This window comes from Cutaneotrichosporon cavernicola (genome assembly GCF_030864355.1).
Source record: "Cutaneotrichosporon cavernicola HIS019 DNA, chromosome: 5".
NCBI lineage: Eukaryota > Fungi > Basidiomycota > Tremellomycetes > Trichosporonales > Trichosporonaceae > Cutaneotrichosporon > Cutaneotrichosporon cavernicola.
The window spans coordinates 1,548,443-1,565,905 of record NC_083397.1 but is presented as its reverse complement, the minus strand read 5'-3'; the positions used below and the strand labels follow the sequence as shown (position 1 = coordinate 1,565,905).

At 58.3% G+C, this 17,463-nt stretch overlaps 7 protein-coding genes across 7 annotated transcripts; 4 read left to right on the top strand and 3 right to left on the bottom strand.

The window, feature by feature from the left end:
* Positions 1 to 1,060: 1,060 nt before the first annotated feature.
* On the top strand, positions 1,061 to 3,332 carry DBP2 (uncharacterized protein; the record flags this gene model as incomplete). The annotated part of the gene is made up of 5 exons (XM_060601816.1): positions 1,061 to 1,063; positions 1,166 to 1,322; positions 1,368 to 2,492; positions 2,945 to 2,960; positions 2,996 to 3,332. The coding sequence occupies 5 exons, from the start codon at positions 1,061 to 1,063 to the stop codon at positions 3,330 to 3,332; spliced, it is 1,638 nt and encodes a 545-aa protein (XP_060458272.1).
* Positions 3,333 to 3,971: 639 nt separating this feature from the next.
* Positions 3,972 to 6,205, top strand: CcaverHIS019_0506340 (uncharacterized protein; the record flags this gene model as incomplete). The annotated part of the gene is made up of 2 exons (XM_060601815.1): positions 3,972 to 4,048; positions 4,081 to 6,205. The coding sequence occupies 2 exons, from the start codon at positions 3,972 to 3,974 to the stop codon at positions 6,203 to 6,205; spliced, it is 2,202 nt and encodes a 733-aa protein (XP_060458271.1).
* A 581-nt stretch (positions 6,206 to 6,786) lies between these two features.
* STE18 (uncharacterized protein) lies at positions 6,787 to 7,550 on the bottom strand (the record flags this gene model as incomplete). The annotated part of the gene is made up of 3 exons (XM_060601814.1): positions 6,787 to 6,794; positions 6,827 to 6,939; positions 7,399 to 7,550. 3 exons carry the CDS (start codon positions 7,548 to 7,550, stop codon positions 6,787 to 6,789), a joined length of 273 nt encoding a protein of 90 aa, XP_060458270.1.
* A 3,454-nt stretch (positions 7,551 to 11,004) lies between these two features.
* VPS60 (uncharacterized protein) lies at positions 11,005 to 12,080 on the top strand (the record flags this gene model as incomplete). The annotated part of the gene is made up of 5 exons (XM_060601813.1): positions 11,005 to 11,013; positions 11,109 to 11,270; positions 11,454 to 11,666; positions 11,705 to 11,932; positions 12,045 to 12,080. 5 exons carry the CDS (start codon positions 11,005 to 11,007, stop codon positions 12,078 to 12,080), a joined length of 648 nt encoding a protein of 215 aa, XP_060458269.1.
* Positions 12,081 to 12,362: 282 nt separating this feature from the next.
* On the top strand, positions 12,363 to 13,019 carry CcaverHIS019_0506310 (uncharacterized protein; the record flags this gene model as incomplete). Its single annotated transcript, XM_060601812.1, has 3 exons — positions 12,363 to 12,403; positions 12,444 to 12,623; positions 12,671 to 13,019. 3 exons carry the CDS (start codon positions 12,363 to 12,365, stop codon positions 13,017 to 13,019), a joined length of 570 nt encoding a protein of 189 aa, XP_060458268.1.
* Positions 13,020 to 13,191: 172 nt separating this feature from the next.
* Positions 13,192 to 14,733, bottom strand: CcaverHIS019_0506300 (uncharacterized protein; the record flags this gene model as incomplete). The annotated part of the gene is made up of 3 exons (XM_060601810.1): positions 13,192 to 13,663; positions 13,698 to 13,938; positions 14,055 to 14,733. The coding sequence occupies 3 exons, from the start codon at positions 14,731 to 14,733 to the stop codon at positions 13,192 to 13,194; spliced, it is 1,392 nt and encodes a 463-aa protein (XP_060458267.1).
* A 1,132-nt stretch (positions 14,734 to 15,865) lies between these two features.
* On the bottom strand, positions 15,866 to 17,461 carry PAN5 (uncharacterized protein; the record flags this gene model as incomplete). Its single annotated transcript, XM_060601809.1, has 1 exon — positions 15,866 to 17,461. One exon carries the CDS (start codon positions 17,459 to 17,461, stop codon positions 15,866 to 15,868), a length of 1,596 nt encoding a protein of 531 aa, XP_060458266.1.
* Positions 17,462 to 17,463: the final 2 nt, after the last annotated feature.

The following is a 17,463-nucleotide window of genomic DNA, read 5'->3' as shown; positions in this document are numbered from 1 at the left end:
ACCTCCACCGCAAGTTTATACTTCCGTCATGACGCGTTCGAGCGGATTCTGTAAGCAAAAGCACTAAATCTGCTAAACCATTCACAAACAGCGACAAGCAAAAACGCAACAGGAGACAGGAATACAGCAAAGATGCATTCAGCAGGAATATGGAATGTTGCCAAGACTGATTAGTCCCCACTCAGTGGAGGCGTATAGAGGCGGGGACATGCCCAGTCAAGTCTTTCTTCTCCGCTCGTCCAGCCACTTGGGCCGGAAATCCCCACCGACAGCATGGCTCGACAAAAGGTCTTACCGCTGCGACGGGGGACTGAGAGCGTGTCGTCAGGCAGCGCCTGCGCGACAAAGGTGTAGGGTCAGTATCAATCTACTCGAGTGCCACCCCGGCTTGCGCCGGCTCAAAAATCAAGGCAGTTCATATGCCTGCTGTCAGCAATGCTCACGCGCGCTGACGAGAGGTTCAGAAATGCGAAGTGAACTCGTGCCAGCCGCAGCCTAGCAAGCTAGGAGCGCGGCTGTCGTACTGACGTGCAAATGTCCATAGTTTCATCCGGGGAGGGGAGGGGGACATACCATTTTAGCAGATATCTTGAGCTGTTGATGGGAGGGGAGGGGAAGATGGTGAACGAAGGAAGGCCATCTTCCAACTTTGGTCAGACGCTTGAGGAGAAGGAGGTGCGAGTGCCACAACACGTGGTCTGTACCTAATCCCGAACTTATACGATCCCCTCTTGGATGATTAATGGAGCGCTCTGGGCCAGAGGACTTTTTGAGTGGAAAAGCTTCACCTGGAACTCGGGAGTATTTTCTCGCACTCCACCCCAGGGCGCACATGACTTCCCAGGGCAAGGGGGAGAGGAGGGCCACAAGAGTGTCGTCGCTATCAACAGATCCACCTTCCTCCTCTCAACTCTACTCCTTCCTCCCTCTCCCCGTTACCTCTACTCATCCTCTCGAGACACACCCCGTCTCTTCTACACGTCAGAAACAAAACAAAACAGGTCTATCCACGACCACCAGTCATTCTCTACAACCTCTCACTCCCAAACAACCTCGCATAATGGTGAGTCGCGAAATTCTTCGCCACTCAGGAGGAGCGTGAAACCTTCTCTCCCCAGAGATGGCGCTCCACCTTCCCTCATCCCAACATCCAGCTGACATCCAGTCTTACGGTGGCGGTTACGGCGGCGGCGGCTACGGCGGCGGTGGTGGCTACGGTGGCGGTGGTGGCTACGGTGGCGGCGGTGGTGGTTACGGTGGTGGTGGTGGTGGTCAGTTCTCTCGCGGCGGTCATGGTGGCGGCTTCGGCGGCGGCTTTAATGGCTCGTATCGACGATTGTTGCGTTCGAATCATGCTGACTCTGCAGGTGGTGACCGCATGGGCAACCTCGGCTCTGGCCTCCGCAACATCGACTGGCAGACGGCCGAGCTCACCAAGTTCGAGAAGAACTTCTACATCGAGGACAAGGACGTGTCTGCGCGCTCCGAGGAGGAGATTACTGCATTCCGCAAGGAGAAGGACATGCGCATCCAGGGCAGCAACATTCCCCGCCCCATCACTAACTTTGAGGAGGCTGGCTTCCCCGAGTACTGCATGACTGAGATCCGCGCCCTTGGCTTCAAGGAGCCCACCCCTATCCAGTGCCAGGCATGGCCCATGGCCCTTTCGGGTCGTGACGTCGTCGCCATTGCCGAGACTGGTTCCGGAAAGACGATCTCTTTCGCTCTCCCTGCCATGGTCCACATCAACGCGCAGCCGCTCCTCTCTCCCGGCGATGGCCCCATCGCTCTGATCCTTGCCCCCACTCGTGAACTCGCGGTCCAGATCCAGGCCGAGTGCACCAAGTTCGGCAAGTCGTCCAGAATCCGCAACACTGCCATCTACGGCGGTGCGCCCAAGGGCCCTCAGATCCGCGACCTCCAGCGCGGCTGCGAGATTGTCGTCGCCACTCCTGGCCGTCTGATCGACATGCTCGAGTCTGGCAAGACCAACCTCCGTCGCGTCACCTACCTCGTCATGGACGAGGCCGACCGCATGCTCGACATGGGTTTCGAGCCGCAGATCCGCAAGATTGTCTCGCAGATTCGCCCTGACCGTCAGACCCTCCTCTTCTCGGCCACCTGGCCCAAGGACGTCCAGCGTCTCGCCACTGACTTCCTCCACGACTATATCCAGGTCAACATTGGCTCGATGGACCTCACTGCCAACCACAACGTTGCTCAGCACGTCACGGTCTGCTCCGACTTTGACAAGCGCCAGATGCTCCTCAAGCACCTCGACCAGATCTCGCGTGAGAACGCCAAGGTGCTGATCTTTGTTGGCACCAAGCGTGTCGCCGACGACCTCACCAAGTTCATGCGCCAGGACGGCTGGCCAGCGCTCGCCATCCACGGCGACAAGCAGCAGGCCGAGCGCGACTGGGTCCTCGCCGAGTTCAAGTCCGGCCGCAGCCCCATTATGCTTGCCACCGACGTCGCGTCGCGTGGTCTTGGTACGTCCCCCTGCCGTTCTAACTTGTCACAGGCGTTAGGCTCTTGAACCCTGGTCACTAAAATCTCCAAACCGGTTGTGCGCGCAGGCGTCTGGCCGTGATCTTTCTCTCTCTCTTGAAGGTTCTCTCGATGAGCATTCTCTCGAGTCCAGATCACAGCAGCAGACAGACGCCATTGCCCTTCTCTGAACACTAGTTCAAGCGAGGAGGGTAGCGCGCCCGTGACGCGGCAGACACGCTCCCCATCTGTTTGTCCGGCCCCTGTGTGGTCGGCTTACTGAGTGTCCGCAACGTTCCCTTCCTGGAGATTCGGCCTTGATTCCGAGTCCTGTCGCGTGCAAGAGGGCACTCCCCGTGAGATTGTGTGTTGACCTTGCTTCGTTCGTTCATCTGGATTTCTGCTTCTTCAATTTGAATTTGCTCACTGCTCTGTGATATCATTGCCCTAACAGACGTCAAGGACATTGCGTGAGTGCCTCGTTTTCGAGCAATGCTGATGCCAGCTACGTCATTAACTACGACTTCCCCAACAACTGCGAGGACTACATTCACCGTATCGGCCGTACCGGTCGTGCTGGTGCCAAGGGTACCTCGTTCACCTACTTCACCACCGACAACTCGAAGCAGGCCAGGGAGCTCATCGGCATTCTCCGCGAGTCCAAGTCGGAGGTGCCCCCAGAGCTCGAGGAGATGTCTCGCTATGGTGGTGGCGGCGGCGGTGGCCGTGGCCGTGGTGGCCGTGGTTACGGTGGTGGCCGTGGCGGCTTCCGCTCAGGCGCTAACTCGTACGGTGGTGGTGGCGGCGGCGGCGGTGACCGTGGCTACGGCAACCGGTGGTAAACCCCCTTATCTCCTCATCTCCTCCCTCCTCCACCCCCACCCCCTACCTCCCCTCCCCCGGACACTTCGGTGCTGGGACCTGCGTCTCCCCCTCCATCCACATCATCAAGACATAGGTGCGCCGCGGCATGGCCTGGCCCTCACTCGTTGCACACCACAAACAAATAGACTGTTCATCATTCATTGACTCCCCATCACCATGTGTTCTAGAGAGCGGGGTAATCCGTATCGTACCCTGTGACATAGACATGATATGCCAGGCCAACGTTACGCGTGAATGTGCCCTGTGAGGGCGAGCGCGTAGGGTTGGCGCGAGTGCTGTGGTGGTACTAACGAGTCGTTCCGTTCCGTATTCCGTTCGATAGGTTACATGAAGCTCTTGATGTGGCTGGAGGAGTGCGAGTGGAGGTGTGCGCTCGCTGTGGGCGTGGGCGTGGGCGTGGGCGTCAGCTTGGGCGTGTGTGTTGAGCACACAAGTAACAGCTCACTGGAGAATGTAAGAAATGAACAAGCAAAGCGGGACCAAACTCACGTGACACAGACGCGCGACTGACTTGGGACCTGCGGACATTAGCAGACGCAGTGGACAAGACGCGACGCGTCCATCAACATTACCACAAACATACTCATCGACCGGGCATGGCCGAGCTCGAGCGTAGTCTGCACGAGACGCTCGCCTCCGGCCTCGGGGGCGAGGTCACCGACCGTGTAGTCCAGTGAGCTTCCTTCCTTTTCTCATTGACAGCAGGTCAGGCAACAGTCGTCCACTATGGCTCCTCAAGCCGCTCCCGCTCCCCGCGCATAGCGTGCAACCTCGCGAAACCTCGCTAGTTGGGATGTGCTCGAACATTATCAGCGCGAACTTTGACGCCTTCCGCCCCGGTGACTTGCGTCTTCCTCCCGTCCTCTTCAGGAAACTCATGGCTACCGTATTCCATGACCGGTACTATTCAGCAGATAACACGAGCCCCGCCCGACCAGACCAGGCGACGATGTGGGCCTTTATGGCGATCCATGACCCCGAAGGCGCGGCACAATGGGCACCGAGTCACACCATCGCCCTTCCCGCAGCGAATACAGTCCGCAATCTCGCCACCTCCACTACCCGCCTCGAAGACCGCGAACATCCCCTCCTCGAGATCCCGCGTATCTTCAAGGAACTCAACCCCGACAAATTCAGATTGTTGACGACTCTAACGCTCGATGACAGCGTCGACGACGCTGGCCTCCAGGCCCTCCGATGGGCTGACCACCTCACTGTACTCTGGATCCGGCAGGGGGTGATTAGCGACGACGGAATACGCATGCTCGCCGCCTCGCTCGAGCTTCCCGATTGGGAGGAAGGCCGGGGATGTTGGCGCCTCCGCGCGTTATATCTCCCTGGATGTCGGCGGGTTGGTGACCGGAGCATGAAATCGCTCGCTCGATGGCCCGGACTCAGCGTCATCGATGTCCGCGATACGAGCTGTACGGAAGTGGCTTTGGGGGTCGTGAACCGCGCCAGTGCGGGATACTTTGAGGATCAGCCCCCATTCCAGCGCTGTACCGATGGGTTGAAGGATCTCTTCCAGATCGATCAGGAGGAGGTGCTCGACAACCTTGTTGCGAGTCTCCTCAAGCCCGACCTTCCTTCTGAAGGATCCAAAGATGTCAAAGAGGAGGAAGGGGATGAGCGCCGCCACCTCGCCCTACACGTAGTGCCAGGCCCCACCCCCAGCCCAGAGCACCTCCACGATGCTCTTCGGCCCACCTGGTCATCCGACCTAGGCCCAACTCATCGGGGCCACTTCGTGACCGGCGGCACAGGGACGGTATGGGGCCGCAACGCCCGCATGGTAAATAACCACGAAGATGAGAAGCGGCGGCACGCCGTCGAGTGGGCGCTCAACTTCCAATCCCACGAGGAGGCGGTAGACCGCGCCCTTGCGACCGGCAAACGCGCCCCCAAGAGCTGGTGGAAAACGGAGCGGGAAGAGGCGAACCGTGGCCTCCGCGAGTTTCGGGACGGCGTGAAGCGCGCCCATGGCTGGAAGGCCATGGTGGCGACCAACCACGCCGCAGGCCGGGTATATTATCCCAAGAAGAAGGAGGTCGAGGTAGTCGATGGCGAGGTGAGGGGAATGCCTGACCTCATGATGGTTCGGTTGGTACATCCCCAGTGGTGGGAGTTGAAGTACAAGAGGGCCGAGGCGGTTGTGCAGACGAACGTACGCCGGACAGCTGTTGGGCGGAGCGAGGTCGCGGACATGCTCGTTTCTGTTGACGCGCCGGCCAAGACGCAGGTGCAGAGTCAGTCGAGCCCGCCCGCTTTGCAGTCTCCCGCGCAGCGCAGGCCATGGATCACTCGTGCAGCTCCAGCATCGTTTGCACCTCCAAGTCAAAGCCAGAGCCAGGTCAAGCGGAACCCCTTCGCAGCCAAATCCGGGAGATCGTCAGGGATACACCAGCTCGGTGACGCGAAGGAGACCTCACAAGCCAACCCGGTTCGCTTGGATAGAGGCAGGCATGTCGTTGGGCCTGAGAAGAGCGTGGTCGGGAAGAAGGATCCCCTCTTAAACAAGGGAAAGGTCGAGGACCCTCTAGCGTTCTTGGACAAGGACGGGGCAAAGACCAGGACTGTACCTTCCAGAGACCAGGACGAGGACGATGACTCGACTCGCACCCGCAGAGACCCCCTCAGCTTCGTCAAGACGACGAGCAAGGACTCTGCCTCGTGTCCGAATGTCAAGCCAAAGTCGCAGCCGGAGCCAAAGCCACAGCCACAGCCCGTGAAGCCCCAACCCAAGTTCACTGCCGCGAAGAAGCGCCCAGCCCCGACGCCCGCCGGTGCGCCTCCTAAGCGCAAGCTCACAGATTTCTTCGCTCCCAAGTAGATCCACCGCTGGCATCCATCCAACGTCCACCAGCAATCTGACCATGTTGGTCCCACGTCGCCGCCTGAGAACGGAGGGCGTGCGCGTGGGAGACGGGCTGTGGCCGCAACGTCTTATGTGTCAATAGTAGTGTTGTATGTATTTGTGTTTAGGCCATATTGTTGGGTGTGCATATGGACATGTGGGCGTGGTGATCACGGACGCCACAGTCGCACTCCTCAGTTACCTGAGGCATTCGATCGCGCACACGCCTGGACGGGCTTTGGAAGGGAGCGGTTGCAAGGACACACGCCAGCGTGTGAGGTGTGAGAGATTCCGGGCGGGCGTGAGAGATTCCGCGCTCTAGTTAGGTTCCCAAAAGCCGGTACGAGTCAGGACTAAGCCGCACGGATTAGTCGGTAAACGGCCAGCGTCCAACGCCCCAAGCGTTCGGGGCCACCAAGCTGTGCCGCCATGGACACCCCCCAAGTTTGTCTAAATCGGATACATGTGCGGCACGCCGCGATTATAAGAGCGGTAGCCTGCGAGCAGGGGGGTAACGATTGTAACGAGTGTAGGGTATGGATAATGCGCGCGGGCGGTTACATGACTGGTGTTAGCGCAATCAAGAGGGACACGCACTGGTGCAGCCACACCCGGTCTCGGGGGGCGCGTACGGGTCCTCGCCGCGCTTGAGCTCGCCCCACACGCTGGGAAGGATCGGGTCGCGTGTGTCCTGGCAGTACCGGATGAGTCTGGGGTCAGTGGGGGCTCGAGAGGACGAGGGGACAGCAGCGAGAAGCATGGCAAAGTGAGCGCGCGGTGAGGGGGGAGGAGCAAGTGGGAGGCGCGGGCGTAGCCGATGGCCGCCAGGAAGGAGCGCCACTGTGGCGTGCCCTGGTTTACCGACCAGGTCCGAGCACACCCATGGCCTCGCTTTCCGCGATGGAGGAGCAACAAGGGCATCACGGGCACCATCACTGTCCTCGGGCCGGCTGTTCTGTCGATGGTAGCGGGACGTTCGGGGTTGGGCTCGCCCACCTACCCCACCACCCCACCACCCCACCCATCGCACCCCTGGTTCGCCTCCTCAATCGCCGTGCGCTCTCCAAGCGCACTGCCAACCCCTCTTTCGGGATCGCTAGTGCTCGCCAGCTCGCCCGCCCATCACTAAACAACCAACACTTTCCATCTCTCCATCCAGCACAACTCACCCTAGGCTGGCCTGCGAGACGGGAACCCGTGGCCGGCTCAGGTCCTCCTTGAGGCGCGCGTTGTTCTCGAGGATGCGGCGGAGCTTGAGCTCGTGCATGCTATTCTTGTTATGCCGACGCGGCAGTTCCTCGGGCTGGAGATTGGTTGGCATAGCTTTAGGCAATGCTTTGGTTGGATCAAAGGGAAGATGGAAGTGGAAGTGGTAGAAGTGGGTGGAAGGGAGTAAACACGAAGGTGGAAGGTAGAAGGTAGAAGGTAGAAGGTAGAAGGTAGAAGGTAGAAGCGGGGGAACGAGCGGGGCAGATGAGGGGATGAGGGGATGTGGAGAGTGTTAAGATCAGTTGAATCAAGGTGTGTGCGTTTGAAGAATGAGAGTGGTTGGTGGATGGTTAGGAAGATGAAAGCTTTCTTGCCATAGCTGGTGGCTCATCAATCTTCTTTTGTCAACTCGACATAGTCCTGACGCACAGACCTCCTCCACTTCCTCCACTTACTACACCTTCTCCACCTTCTCCACCCTCCACACTCCACCCCGGATATGGGCTCCAGTAATAGGGCTCCTCCTCTTCATTCAGCCACAGGTCTCACTTCAACCGCCTCTACTTGTGAGTACTTTGCTTTGCTAGATTGAGAGAGGTAAGTGGCAAATGGAGATGCGGATATTTGCATACACACAAGATTCCACGGGTAAACTCGAGTGTGTTGAGTGTGTTCATCAAATTGGGCCATGGCTTCTAATGTCCTGCACTAAGCGACGCGCGAGGCATGCGTTCTGCCATCTGCGACTGACCAGTCTGGAGCCTGGAACCTGGAATTTGGGAATCGGGGATCTTGTCAACGGTATGCGCCGCGAGATCTGGGTTGCACGATACGGCGACCCGCCTCCTGGCCATGCATGGCCCCGGTTGTCACAAGCACTAGTTCGCCATGGCAGCGAGGCGACGCACGGTGCGCGAGACTACAACGTGGCCGAGGCTCCTTATGAATGCTGCGAGAACGCCAGAAATGTGTTTGTCGAAGGTTGCATCGATACCCAGTCTACAAGTTGATGTCGCGATCATTACTGACTTGAACTGTGCGAAGCAACACTCCAAGGCTAGATCTCGAGGCGTGCGCTTCGGGGCCGTGCGGTTGTAGGTCATATTAATATTGCCGCAGGTGATATTTCCTTGGCCTCCCGCTCCAGCCCGGACTCGCCAAGTCGGCACAGAAGCGGGAAGCGGTCTACAAGTGCCGAGTTCGCTGGAGGCCCAAACTGTACCAGACACACCCACTCCATCACTTTGACGGTGACGACGAGGTACTCGCAGCAACCTTGGGCGGACTTGCCTGACGAGGCCACATGAGATCTTGCTCAGATCCCACACTGCCTCTCCATGACAGTTACCTGGAAATGGAGGGTACCGATGGTCGGGTCCCAGCCACCATCTACCTGTAGCGCGGGGAGGCGATGGATAGCGGGAGGGAGGAAGGGCCGGAGATGTGGGCTCAGCCAACATCGACGGCGCCCCATCTGGCCGCGCGGCGACTTTACAGACCCAGGTTGGCGCGAATGCCGCGAGAACCTGGGCAGTGTTTGTCTCGTAGGGATCAATGTGAGCGTTATATGACACAGTCCAACCGGGGGAAAGTTGGAATGTCAGGAGATGGCCAAGGTCGTTTCAAGGAGAATGTCAGGGGATAAAGAACTGCGACGGATACGAGATTGACGAGAGAATTGCGCGGGTTGGATTGCGATCAAAGTAGTTGCGGGGCACTCGATAAGAGTTGATGTGTTTGTGTGGGCAAAGCTGAGGACCGACACATTTAGTAGCAGTTTCTCACTTTGCCCTTGCCTCCTTGCCTCCTTGCGTCCGCGTCCCTTCTACACTCCTCCTCTAGTGGATATTCAGGCCGTGTAGGACGACTAGGGATTGATGCGTCCTTGTGTCGTGAGCCTGCTGGTCTTGGCGGTATCGCATGCGGCAGCTTGTCACCCAGTATTGTGAGCTGTTCGTGGAGTGTGTGTCCCCCGTCTTCTATCGCTAGGTCGGCGGATCGAAGAGAAGGCACCGGTGGTACTGTGGGAACTGGAGGCAGTAGGGTTCTGAACGCGCTTGCCATGGTTGATGAACAAATAAAGCTGGAGCGCGACCCATTTTGCCCTCACCCTCAGACCGGTTTGACTTGGTGTTGGAGCATGCCGAACATATCTGCGTGTGCTCAGTTGGGATCGTGAGTGTTCTCAACCCATGCAGTCGGCTGTCGCAAAGTCGGCCGAAGGTGAAGGGCAATAGGTGCCGAACCTGTGCCACCGGCGTCTGCAGATCACCGAGTGGGGTATCCGGCGGGAGGCATGCCAGGCATAACCTAAGATGCCAAAGCGTCAGTTGGCGAGGGGTTGCTTGCGAACACGTCGGGATAATATCTTAGTGTCTGACTGACAACTGCGACTTGAAAGCGGGGGCGATTTCAAGCGTGGGAGGAATCGCAAGGAGAGGATAACTGTCGTCGTTCGCAGGCGGACGGCGAGGCAGAGCTACGTGATGAGGCGGAAGCGCCACAATGCTATGGAGGCAGCATCTTGACCACTTCAGCACGTTACGTCTCTCTTAACACCGAGGACTGCTGATGCTCAACCCTAGCCAGAGATGACCTTTGAATGGGTCAAAATCAGAATGCTCGGATTATTACATCACCGTGCCGCCTCTCCATCTCCCCATCCTGGTTTCTACACCGCCTGTATCCCCAACAGCCCCGCGGCAGCGTACAACCCTACGCGCGTCTCAACCACCCGGCCCAGCCGGTGGGCCAGCAGCACGGCAAGTACATGTTTGCACTGCCGTCAGCTCACTCCCCGATATCAGCTGACAAAGATCTGCCGCCCATCGAGCGCATTGAACGCCCATCCCGTACAGGGACAGTACATGTGCCTCAGGCGGGCGGCGTTGGTTCGAAGTCGAGCGTCATTGTCTGCCTTGGTCTTGGTCTTCTTCGCTTCATTCTTGACCGCTTGTCGGGACAGCACTTCTTCCCCTTCCTTTTCATCTGGAGAATCTTCTGGTTCTCCAAGAGGTGGTTTGGGTAGATCTGGAAGATCAAGATACAGAGTATACGGCGCACCTGACGACGAGGAGACCTGTTGTCAGCCTGGCAGTTATAAGCTTACCTGATACATCCCCCGCCCACCCAGATCTACTCGCACAACTGCTGTCAGCTTGCTTTGAATCAGTTAGCTTACCTTCCCGCCGGTCCACGAGCTGCAGGGCACTCATGAGCATCGGCCCAAAGACAGAGTGGAGCTGGAGAAGAGCGATGTCTGCTGTCAGCTCGTCGTTCTCTCGAGAGCTGACCACTATCGAGCGGACTGTCGAGGACGGTTGCGGCGAGGAGAAGGAATTGTGGAGAGGGATCCATTGGAAGAGATGAGGAGGAAGGTCAAGTCGCGTAACCCAAGAATCCAAGACCGACCTCCATTGTTGGTGGAGGTGGGGCCCACTTATTCGGGCCACCACTAAAATGGGTGACGAGTTGGCCACCCAACTGCGTTGCGCACAGCTGCTTGTGTGCTTTACATCAACTAGTTCTACATCGGCCATCTTCATCACTCTCTCCTCATCGCAACCATGAACCGCGTGAGTATCGCTACAGCCCTCACGATCGATCCTCATAGCTGGGCTATGGCCTGCTCCTTACACGCTCTTTGCCCGCCGTGCTCCGCTAACCCCAGATCTTCGGCACAAACAAGGCGCGTCCAAAGCCTTCCCTCACGGATGCCATCGCGTCCACCGACTCGCGCATGGGAGGCATCGAGGTCAAGATCAAGAAACTTGACAACGAGCTCGCGACGTATAAGGCTCAGTTGGCCAAGCTGCGCGATGGACCGGGGAAGGTGGGTTCGAGAAGAAACACGTGGGGTTGGGAGTGGGTGAGGCCGCTCGACATTCCGGACTAGCTGTCAACTCCGGGGGCTGGAGCCTGAGAGCTCCTTAAGAGTGGTCCCGTTCGAGGATGCGCCAGTACCCGCCACGCATCTGCTGGCCTCACGGCTTATTTCGTCCAGCGCTCACACCAGACCGCCGTGCAGCAGCGCGCTCTCCGCACGCTCAAGCAGAAGCGGATGTACGAGGGACAGATGAACCAACTGCAGCAGCAGACATTCAACATGGAGCAGGCGTCGATGACGACTGAAAACCTCAAGAACACGATGGCGACGGTGGATGCCATGCGCATCGCAAACAAGGAGATGAAGAAGCAGTACAAGGGGATCGACATTGACAAGATTGAGGTGGGCCCAGCAACAGACTTGAATCTGGCTAACTCCAGTCTATCCATTACGACATGGAGGACCTGATCGAGCAGGCCAACGAAATTCAGGAGTCGCTTGGACGAAGCTACTACGTCGCGGACGAGGTGGACGAGGCCGACCTTGAGGCCGAGCTCGATGCGCTTGGGCTCGACGACGAGCTTGTTGGCGAGAACGAGACGCCAAGCTACCTCCAGGACAGCACGGCGCTGCCGGACTTTGTTGACGCTGCGCCAGTGGAGGAGGAGGTGAGTGCGGATACTGGGACGAACCTGCATTCGAGAGAGAACACGGCCGAACGAATCTGTTTAAGCTCTTTCAAGCGGCAGCTGCCTCGTTTACCATCGGAGCTGACTCCAGACGGCTAAGGAGCCGACCGCCGAGGTTGCGCGGTAGTGACGAGGAAGCGAAGCGAGGTTGTCCGTAGACTCTATGACTGTGCATGTATCCTAGACCTGTCGCCTGCAGATCCCAGCGGGCATGAGTCGAGGAGAAGACTACCACACTGTCCGGGCCGCAGTGTCACTGCTTTGAAAGCTGCGAGCTGCGTGGATCACACCGTGGTATCGATATACGACTTTGCCACCCAAATTCAGGCACACCAAAGTTGAATGACATGTCAGGTTAGCTGCCAAGTATGCCAAGTCTACGTCTCCTCTACACTCTACCCACTCTACAATGGACGACATCTTTGACGACGCATTAAACCTAGAGTCCAAGTAAGTCTTGCACCTCCTTTAAACTTCTCCCTAACGACAGATTCTACGACGAGGGATACGCGGACGGACACGCGCACGGAGCACAACACGGCGTCTTCGAGGGGCGCCAGCTGGGCCGCGAGAAGGCTTGGGAAGTATGGGACGAGCTGGGGTTCTATGAGGGCTATGCGCGTGTGTGGCTGCGTAAGCTGGAGGGAAAGGTCGGAAGGAAGGAGGTCAAGTGAGTCACATGCCACGCCTGTCCGTGAGCCCCGGAGCTGACACCAGGTCGGCGTCGCATGCGACAGCCCTCCTCGGTCTCATTGCCGGGTTCCCGATTACCAACCCCTCGGCAGGGGCCGCTCCAACCACAGCACAGGACATTGCGTTGGCTGAGATCGATGCCGAGACGTCTCGTCCCAAATCGCGGTCGCGCGGCGCGTCACCGGCGGCCGGCGGCGAAGTCGACCTCGAGAGCCTGCTCATGTCTATCCGTGCGCGGTATCGGTTGCTCTGCACGAGTCTCGGGACGCGGCCACGCCTCACTGCCGCCAAGGATGGGAGTGAGCGGGCGGCAGTAGTTGAAGGTATTGAGGGCCCAATGAAGGGCGTGGATACGCGGCAGCTGCGGTTCTAGCTGGCTAGCATTGGGGACGGTTGAGTCTTGATGACTGGAACTGAGTACATATACGTGCTCCACACAGGGAAAGTGGCGCCCGCTTGTACGGCGATGCCGTATGCATAGTTCAAAGTACAACTGATATCTCCGGCGTATGCCAGAGGAGAATGCCTAACTACCGTTACTTCTGTTACTCTGAGTCGTCCCGCCCTCCCACCGCACTCAGGAACGCAACCTCCTCCTCGGGGATGCCCATGCCTGTGCCCAACTGTTCCTCCTGCGCACGTGCAATCGCCTTCTTGGCGATGTGCGTGAGATACACGAAGAGGATGCAGCACAGCACGATGCCACCCCATGTCACGCCGGCCTTGACACGCTCGTGCCTCGCGTCGTCGTGCGGCGCGGTTTCGCCTCCCTCCTCTCCGGCTCCATAGGCCGCAGACAGGTCGTGGATGCCAGCCCCAATCCACGTGTGCAGCACCAGCTTGCAGAGGGATAGGGCTGTGCACGACGTGTATGTCTGCAGGCTGAGCGAGGGCGCTGACGCGAGAACCACGTTCAGCAAGTTGTATGGGTACGGTGCGATGCGGATCAGGAGAAGGAGGTGCGGGTTCTGCGGGATGATCTGGAGGAGCGATATCGCCGTAGGTGACGAGGCGAGCCTGCGGTCAGCGTTGGAGATCGACGTAAACTCACGATCGCGTCACAGCATCGCGCAACATAGTGCGCGACACCACAAACACCACCACGGCGCCGACGAGCGACGCAATGTAGCTCGCCACGAAGCCGTTCCATACGCCAAACGTGTAGCCAGACAATACGATGAGGGTCGAGTACAGTGGCAGCGGCGGGATGGTCGTGATGAAGATGAGCACGCCAAACACGAGCAGCCCCTGGTAACCCATGTCGTACAGATCCTTACTCAGGTGATCCAGAGCTGGTGTCAGCAGGTCTCACAAGTGACGCTTTCGCATTCCGGCAATCATATCCCATGAGCTGTCCCAGGGATGTGGGACAGGCCCCATTGCCCCATTTACAAGCCTCCAAACTCACCAGCAAATAGCTCCCCTTTCCAGAAAGCCGTGGCTGCGACGAAGCCGAGGGTGGTGATCACCCATCCGATAATGAGGCCCCGGCCTAGGGCTCCGGAGCGGTCCCCGCATCCGAGACGGTCGCGAGCAGCGCGGACCGCGAGCTGGCGCAGCGGAATTCGGCTGCGAGGAGGTTCATCGTTCATCTGATGTGCCCATGAAGGAGGAAAGGCGGCTGCCGCAAAGTCGTGCGATGGGCGCCCAAAGTCGGTAGTTGGGCGGGTTGCGCCAAAGTCGACGCTGGCGCGGAGGTCGTGAGAGCGGCGAATGTCGTAGCTCGATCGCATGTTGAGCTCGCGGAGGTCTTGGGAGCGGCGGGAATCGTAACTTGGACGTGTGGGGGGTGCAGCGCCCTTTTCGGCGTCAAAGGAGGCGCCGCGGGCCATGCTTAGACTCGCGGGGCGGGAGTGTGCACGACGGAAGCCCGATGCCGACGATGTCGCGGCCGTGTCGGCTGCCTGGGAAACAATAACGCTCACGTCGACAGATTGCGGGTGGTAGGCGGGGTAGGCTCTGTAGCCGAGGGAGGGCTTGGGTGGTGGTGGGGTTGTTGAGGCATGGTATGGTGGCAGGGTTGGGAGGTTTATGGGGAGGGTTGAGCCGGCCGAGAGAGGGGAAGGAGTGCGCACGACCGACGCCATGGGCGCCGGCTTTGCTAGAGACCGGGGCGGAGTGTACATGTCCACGCCGCCCGTTGTGGGATGTGAAAGGCGGACGGACGGTGGAGTAGGAAGAGTAGGGGGGAGTGGGGCGAAGTGAGAAGGGAAGGAGTGTGTTTGGAGTGCGAAGAGTGGAGGAAGGAGGTGTTGCGTGAGTGGAATGAGAGATTGCGATGGAAGAGATGAGTAGAGATGGAAAGAGATGAGGAGGATGTAGAATGGAGAATGTACAAGTGAATGACTGACAACTGGGTAGCTGGGTAATGGTTGGTTGCTACGTAGTCGGTTGCGCAGCAGTACAAGTTGGGACTGGGTTGAGTGGTCAAGTGGTGGCAATCCTCAAAAGGGTTAAGGTGTGGTCTCTTTAGGTGTGTGCTCCAGGCTCTAGGCTTTCGGCTCTCGGCTCTCGACCCATCCAAAGAAACAGGACACTTTCAAGTTACAGGGGTATGTTCCTACTGTAGTACCTCTCTTCAATCTTCAAGCCTCGATCATAAAGGCTACTCATAGGCACAGGGTCTTGGCATATACTCGGATCCACAATTCGACTGCAGTGTACTCCTCAACTCCAACTCTGGTTCACTATGCATCTAACTAACTCTGCCCGTACATGTCTGTACAATAAAGGTCATTGAACGTGTACACAGTTTAATACATCCGGTCATCTCTTACTCGGAGACATGGAGTGTTGTAAGACAATTCGACAAAGTGCGTCGCAAATAGCAACATACACGATGAGTGGCTTGACTACTTTGACTGGGGCCAACTGGGCTTGGGCATTTGATTGATTGATTCACCCGGTTAAAACGCCGGTTAAATATCTCCACCATCAATCATTACTTTGCCTTACCATAACCCTGAAACGTATTGTCCTAGTCTAGTCCAAAAACGCGCACGTTCCTCTCTGAATCCTCTGAATCCTTACCATCCCTGCTTATGGTCCCATTCAATGGCAACTCTTCTCCACCTTCGGTTCCTGGTGGCCTGATGACCTTTTTGTAACGTTACATGAGCTGATGCAAGGTATGAAGAATGCTAATATGTTGGGGTTGTACATTGCGCTAAATGCGCTTTTCTGACTCGGATGTCATGAGACTCGCTTCCCCATCCCACCCTATCGCCTTGACGACCTGGACTCTTCGTCACTACTCTTACTGCCAGACGATGTCCGCTCGCTGCCACTTTCGGATGCCTCCGACGCATGGAGCACTTCCTTGGGATCAGCTCCGGCCCTGATGGCAGCCTCCACTTCTGCTGCCCTAAGGTTACGGGCGATGGCCGCATTCCGCCGCACCGTCCGCTTCCACTCGCGCTTGGAGCGCTTCGTCTCGGCACTCCGCTCTTCCTTGAGCAGCATCGCACGCTCTTGAAGTGACACTCTGCGTTCCTCGAGCGATAGCCGACGCACCTCGAGCGCCTCCTCCTCGCGCGCACGCACCGCTTGCCGCACACCTGGGTACACCGTTCCACCGAGGCCACCGACTTCGGCCTTGAACTTGACTTGCTGGACCAGCATGCGGTTCACTGGCGTCGCTACACCGAGGCGGTGCCCCAGGCTAGCGAGGTAACCGTTGATATAGTCAATCTCGGTCATACGGCCGTTCTTGACGTCGTTGGCCATGCTCGAGATGTTTTCCCTGGTCGCCGCCACTACCGCTTGCACGCGGTGCAACAGGCTCTCGTACGAGAACAGGCGTACCGTGTCTGCCGGCGCGGGATGCGGCGAATTCAGGCTGTGCATGTATGCCATGAGCACTTGACTCGTCTCCTTGGTCACCTGCTGCACGAGGCGATGACCAGGAGCGGAGCGGTGTAGAGATCCATTGTTAAGGTACCCTCCGCCAAGAACGGCTGTCAATGGGTTGATCGCAGCGTTGACGGCCAACTTGATCAACAGCTCGTTGTACAGTGCCGGCATCGGGAGAAGGGTCGGTGACAGTGGCGTCACTGACAATAGCGCCTCGAGTGTTGTCCGCAGGTTCTCTGTATCGGTGCCATCGGGCGACGCGCGTAATGGGAGGGTGGGGGACTCGGGCGGCGTAAGAGATGACATGTCGCGCACCGGACGACCCCACAGCCAAGCCTCAAAGTCGGTCTGTTTGCGGGGGTCTGGCACGACTCCCCACTTGATCGCGCCTTGTCCTGGCGGCGACATGTGGGAGACGCTGCCGGTCTCACCGGCGGTAGTAATGCCGTGCGTTGTTGTACCGAGCACAAAGTTGGGTCGCGTGATGGGATCCGGCCAGAACTTGGCGCAGAGCTCGTCGTACACGCCCATGCCGTTCTGGAGGAGTGTGATGACCGACGACGGGTTCAGGCGCGAGTGTAGGCCTTCTATAGCGCTGGCTGTCGAGTGCGTCTTGGTACACACGATGAGCGAGTCTATCGGGCCCCCGGCGGCGTTGACAAAGTCCAAGCCGTCCTGCTCTGCGGCCTCCACCAGTGCTGGAACCTTTCCCGACATTGCGACATCGACGTCAAAGCCCTCAGTGACGACCGTGTCTCCCTCGATACGCGCGACTTTGAGAGTCGGCCTGTCAACGCCGTCCTTTCGGAATCTCTTCTTCGAGAACGCTGCAGCATTGCGGAACACGAGAGAGATGGGGGCGTTCGGGTTGGCTAGCCGTAGATGATGTGCTATTAGGGTGCCGACAGAGCCGATTCCGAGCTGCAAGTAAGTGTCAACACAACAGACTGCAACGTACAACATGG